The sequence below is a fragment of the Etheostoma cragini genome, chromosome 12 (assembly GCF_013103735.1).
Source record: "Etheostoma cragini isolate CJK2018 chromosome 12, CSU_Ecrag_1.0, whole genome shotgun sequence".
NCBI classification, from domain to species: domain Eukaryota; kingdom Metazoa; phylum Chordata; class Actinopteri; order Perciformes; family Percidae; genus Etheostoma; species Etheostoma cragini.
In genome coordinates this window covers 8,618,437-8,624,530 of record NC_048418.1, presented here as the reverse complement: position 1 = coordinate 8,624,530, position 6,094 = coordinate 8,618,437, and the positions used below count along the sequence as shown (strand labels likewise).

Sequence of the window (6,094 nt, the reverse complement as noted above, 5' to 3'; positions counted from 1 at the left end):
ACATTGCTCCGTCAATTTGGTAGTGAAACCAGTCAAATCCGTGTGTCTCACGGCCAATGCGTGAGAGTTGGCAGCCCTGGTTCCGCTGGATTTGAGTCTTTTCAGCCAGATGTCCTTTACCTTCCATTTTGTTTGAGTTGGAATTTTAAATTCCAGTTTTTTCATGAGGACTGTTGTTAACTGCTCCGCAGATCTCTGCAGGGTGAATCCAGACAGCTAGCTAGACTATCTGTCCAATCCGAGTTTTCTGTTGCACAGCTGAAAACCTTTACACGTACACACACGTTCCACCAAAACAAGTTCCTTCCCAAGGAAATGCAATGCCAATGAACCAGTGCACGTTTTCCTCCCATCCTAAAAGGCTGTGTGGACTGGCCAGACTGTGGAGGAGTGTCTGGCAAAGTGGGACTAATGTTGGTCAAGCCGACACTTCTCCAGACTAAAACATCTCAATAGCTACTGGATGGTTTGCCATGAAATTAAATGTATGGTCCCCAGAGGATAAATCCCCAAACTTTTCCTTCAGCACCAGGAATAGGTTGACATTTAATGCTTTTAATTAAATTTAAAAAAATATTTTTGGGCATTTTAGGCCTTTGACAGGACAGCTAAAGAAATGAAATGGGAGAGAAAGGGGCAATGACATGTAGCAAAGGGCCGCAAATCTGAGTTAAACACAGGCACACTGCGTCGAGGACCTCTACATATGGGCTAAATACTGAGCTATCTGGGCGCCCTCAATTAAATATCTTGACAGCTATTTGTTTATAAATTTGGTACAGCCATTCTTTTCCCCTATGGGATGAATATAACAACTTTGGTAAATCCTTGAAGTTTCATCTAGCGCTACAATAATGTCAACATGTTGATTTGTCTAATAGTCTGGTTAACGATCAAATACCTACAAAACCAATGGCTTTCTCATCAGTTTCAGCTTCTACTTTGTGTTTAGTGCTAATCAGCAAATATTAGCATAGCATCATGTTTAACTGAGATGGCAAACATTGGTAAACATACCCAGTAAGCAACTTAAAGGGGGATGAGGGAAAAATGCCACGTGTTGGAAAAATCACTACAAGACCATCTTGCAGAGGGGTCACACCAGCAGTCAATCGGGCCACAGGCATAAAGTGGAAGGGCCTTTCTCTTACCACATCCATCTTTAAACTTTCATTTCTCCATCTTGATCTCAACCACACACGCAAAGTTTCACGCCTGCCGCTGCACGGTTGTAACACTATCCCAGTGACAAAAATCTGACAGACAGACAAACCCATAGCAAAGCACATTACTCAAATCCTTATCTGTGGTAGTTCCTGCCATAGTAGTTAACTTAAATGCATGTGTCTCAAGCACCTTTCATTTCATGTAAAGCCAAAGCGCTTTATATTAAAAACTGCACAGGCTACACATTAAAACACAGCTTAGAGGATAGAGGATTTATTTTACAGAAAAATAGAATGATCACACCAACAGAGGGATTCAAAGAATGCAAAAAACAAAGTCCAAAATCCAAATATCCAAAAGAGAAAAGGCAAGAAAAAAAAAGGGGTACAAAACAGGAGCACAGAGGTAGGGAAAAAGCAGGAACAAAACTGAAACCATAACAGCATAAATAGAAGTAAGAATAAAATAAACACAACGGTATAATCCAAAATTTGTGGACCCAACTGTTCTGTCGTTTATTCCTTCATGTACATTTAGTAAACAAAGTACACCCAATATCTTTAAATGCATAGATTCTTTTTACATTTTTATGATGATATTTTTTGGTTATACCACTGATGTAATTTCTTTAACCTCATGTTTGACTGAAGCAGATTTCTATCTGTGTGAAAGTTTCCGAATTGGAACGTTTTCACCTGAAACAAAGCCTCCTTTTTTTTTAACTGGTTGAGCGACACCCCACAGTAATTCAATGACCTAACAACCCACGTGGTTCCAAAAGGATGACTTCTGTCTCATGAAAAACCTATGGTCTCAATTACTGAGTTGTATCTATAGTGGATAGTGGATATCTTTTAACGTTTTACATAGCATTTTATAGCTACTTGTCATGCAATGTAACCATCCTGTCCCTCAGATGTGTTCTAATTGGTCTTACATTGCTTCTCATGGTCTAATGACCAATCTATCACAGGATCATCCTGTTACTAATAAACAGAGCATTGCAAAAAAGGAAATGATGATTAGTCAGGCAGTGGTAGATCTGTGTCAGTTTAACACCTCAGCTGCATTTGAATGAAAAAAAGAGCTAATGACCAAAATAATAAATTTAAAAAACGGATGTTCTCATCCTGCTAAAAGCCCTTTTATCAAAACATGAAATTACAGAAAATTTGATGTCTATTACTCTCCAAAAGCACAAGAGCCATTCAGTGTAACCATGACTTGTACGTTCACCTGTCTCAGGACACACATGTGAGATTAAAAGGGGATGTGGTCAAGCAGTTCAGTCGGAACACTTCTCTCTAATTTTTGTAACCTTCAACAGAGTGATACTTGGTGAGTTCCCACTCCTAAACTTCCTTTGTAGTGATTTTTTAGTTTAGATACAGTTTCACTTTGAAAATTTCCGGCTTTTAAGTACAATTTATGCGGGTGACGTGTCAAAATGAAAGACTGAATGGTTAAACAAAGGCTGAACAAATTGTAGAATGTGCACGAAACCAAAAGCATCAAAGACCAATGACGCATCTGATGTAAGATGTTGCGTAGGTGGGAGCATTAAGCAACAGCCTTTCTCACTGTAGTCCTTTTTGTTAACCCTTTAAACGCCACTGATCTACATTACAATCTTACCGTGTTCAGCCAGACACAGTTTAAACCCACAGCACTTTATTTTAGATTCTAGTGGTAACCTCAAAGGGCCCAACGCCACAATTGTGTGAGGCAGAATTTTGGGAACATCTTAAACATTTAAATTTACTGAAATAGTGTTTCACTCATTATGAAAAACATTTTTAAGTTTTGATGAGGAGCAGAGACAAAGTGATACAAAATAGTGTCAGACAATGTGAAAAAAGATTATTCTTTCCAACCTTAAGACAGGGAAATGTATGCTAAGGGTCAAAGTAATGATTCCGCTTTTTTGGAAATATGCTTATTCTTGCTGAGAATTTGATAAGAAGATTGATAACACTCTCAAAGTGGCATCAAACATCTAAAATAAACACAACAAATAAGCATATTTCCCAAAAAGTTTGCAATTTATAAACTTGACGAGGACACAGTTTCAGACACGTGAAGCCCTGTACACTGTTTAGTATCGCAGAAAGCATGAGGACTAATTCTGATATCTGTGCTGCGAACACTAAGAACAGGTTCTTACTATGAGTAGGTATATGAAGAGAAAAATGAATGAATGAGTTGCTTCATAACTTTTTAAGAGGATGTTTATCTAAAGTGGGAACCTGATGACATACAGATTTTAGTCATTGTGGCACTTTATGTTTAAAATAATTTGTTGTATGCAGATGCCAAAGCAAATACATAGTTTTTAGGATGTACAACTCTACCTTAATATTTACATTCACATTACATTTTCACAAACTGTGGATAACAACAAAACACATAGCTTATTACAAATTATTATAATTGTAACATATCAGTTATGTCAGTGTGACAGCATCAGAGTGTAAAAAATGTGTATGCATGACACTGCATAAAATTACACATCTAGGTAGCATATATTGCTTTTGTGAGACAACAATGAACTTAAGATGTTGTGCAAATGTAGCTACCCGCTCATGCACTTGCGTCTTGGGTGGAGGATGTTGCATGCACCACATACACTTCCTGGCGCCTCACACAGAAAGTCCCTATCATTTTCAATACATAATCGTGGCATCTCTGGGAAAACTTTTGCTTTACAGTGGCTATCACGGCATTACAACTGTAGCCATTTTTGGCATCAACCCATCCTTTTCCATTATACCAGCTGTTTGTAAACAAACTTTCTTCAGCTTTTTAGGACATACTGGCTTCTCTTCTCTGAAACTGCCCCATGCGACTGTGGCCAACTCCAAAGCATATCTTCTCCAGTGCAGAAGGAAAGCCTGCATGTGTTGAAAATAGGTGCTTTCGGTGTAAGAGAATCACCAACACTGCTCCCAGGACAAGCAAACACATACACCACCGCTTCTCTAAGGTAGTCCAGCATTGGGCTCTGCTTCATAGTGCAGCTTCTAAAAAACTCAATCTCTCAGGTATCTGTTTTATTTACATCTTCACCGATTCTGATGTGGAGTCCAGTAAAGCCAGATAGATGTCGGACCTGAGGAAACGTGGGTAAGAGTCCCTCTCCATTAGCCCGTAGACGATCCTCCGGGCATCGTCAAAGCACTCTGTGGTGGTGGTCTTCATGTTCCGCCTGATCAGCTCTCTGGTCTTGTGATCAATGTTGATCTGGAAGCAACGAAAAAACAATGCAGATGTTAAAAAAGTAATAGCAGGGGTGATACTTATAGCATAAAGGACTGTAAATCTGTCTGCATTTAAACACCACTGTGCTTACCTCTCTCGGAGCCTCAGCTTGAATGTAGCGTTTAAAGATCTTTTTGGCCCTGGAGGACATTCTGAAGGAAGACTTGATTTTCTTAAAGTCCTCACAGACCAGCCAAAACTCAATGTTTTCATCACTAAACTCTGACTTCAAGAATGCATGGAATATCTTTAGGCCATCTAAACAGATATGAAAAATGAGCAGTTAGCTAGCGTTGAGGAAGAATAGTGACAATGAAATTTGATTATGGGACTCCTTATTGACTAACTTACATTTGGATGACAGAAGTCTCTCTAGTGAATGTGACCACTGGGACATCTCCTCTGAACAAAGCCTGCAAAACAGGAGTGCACTGTCACTCACATGCCAACAGTTTAGATGTTTAGTGTCCAATGGAAAGCTTTTCTTAACTTACCCGTCAATGTTTTCAGCTTGAGATGATCTGCACTGCAGCCGAGACTTCAGGTTTCCTCCTCTGGTCAACCAAAACACGAACCAACAATGGTTATTTAACTAACATGGTCAATACTAAATATTAAAAAGGTTGACCATCAACATCAGTTGTGATAAAAATAATTACCTCTTCTTGTTATTAATGTCCATGGTGAGTTGCTTCAGCTCCCTTGATGGTGATGCGACTAGACTCGGCATGGCAACAATGTTTTGTGCGGGGGTGTGTTGGGCTGCTCTAAGAGCGTTGTGAGATCTGCGACTGCCGCTGTGTCTGTTTGATGAATTTGCTCAGTGTCAACTAATTTATGTACAGCACATGTCTGAAATGAGGTTGGTTAGTAGCGTTACAAACTCATGCTGAACTAACCACAGAAAAAGAGGAAGTTGGGTATGACGTTCACCCACGCAGGCTGCAACTACAGTCTGTGTACTGTACTTAGAACTGTATACTTGTTTGTTTTAGTCTGACGATGCAAATGGGGCAGTGGAAAATTCAACAGCAGATAGGCAAATGCTTTATTATCTGTTCCTGAGCAATCTGCCTCGAGAACCAATGCTGAACCACTGTTTCATGTTTTGGAAACAATCTTCCCCTTACGAACGAAAATGTGAACTTATAACATTAGCAATAAAATACTTACCTAATACAATACACTGAGGGGCTTTTGCTGCTACTGCCTCACTCTACAGCAGCAAAACCTGTAAAACCTGACCACTAGCTTTTGGTAGCTAAATGTTAGCTAGTTAACTAGTTAAACTATTTAAAAGCAATAGGTCAACATTTTCTATTTCGGGAAATAAGCCTATTTGCTTTCTTGCCAAAAGTGTGTCTGCAGAGCTACAGCTAGCATCCACTCAAATTAGTATAAATACAGGAAGGAGCTTGACTCTGTCCAAAGGTATCAAAATTCGTCATTCAGCATCTCTTCTCATGTAACTCTTGACTTAACCTCAGTGTGTTCTTTGGTTTCATAAATCTTTCAGGTCTCTCAGATAGGAAACATAGGGGGTAACAGAGTGGCGTGACATAACACACAAGTCGCCCACCAGAACTAAACCAGGGACATTGTGGTTGTGTGACTAAAACGCCCCAGCGTTTCCATTCAAGACAACGTTCAGTAATAATGATGTACGCAG

General features: G+C 39.5%; 1 protein-coding gene across 1 annotated transcript; it reads right to left on the bottom strand.

Annotated features, from left to right (window-relative positions):
* Positions 1–3,479: 3,479 nt before the first annotated feature.
* On the bottom strand, positions 3,480–5,310 carry LOC117954373 (regulator of G-protein signaling 21-like). The gene is made up of 5 exons (XM_034888129.1): positions 5,085–5,310; positions 4,920–4,979; positions 4,777–4,838; positions 4,517–4,683; positions 3,480–4,407 (listed from the first exon to the last, which is right to left on the bottom strand). The coding sequence occupies exons 1-5, from the start codon at positions 5,153–5,155 to the stop codon at positions 4,222–4,224; spliced, it is 546 nt and encodes a 181-aa protein (XP_034744020.1). The 5' UTR covers positions 5,156–5,310; the 3' UTR covers positions 3,480–4,221.
* Positions 5,311–6,094: the final 784 nt, after the last annotated feature.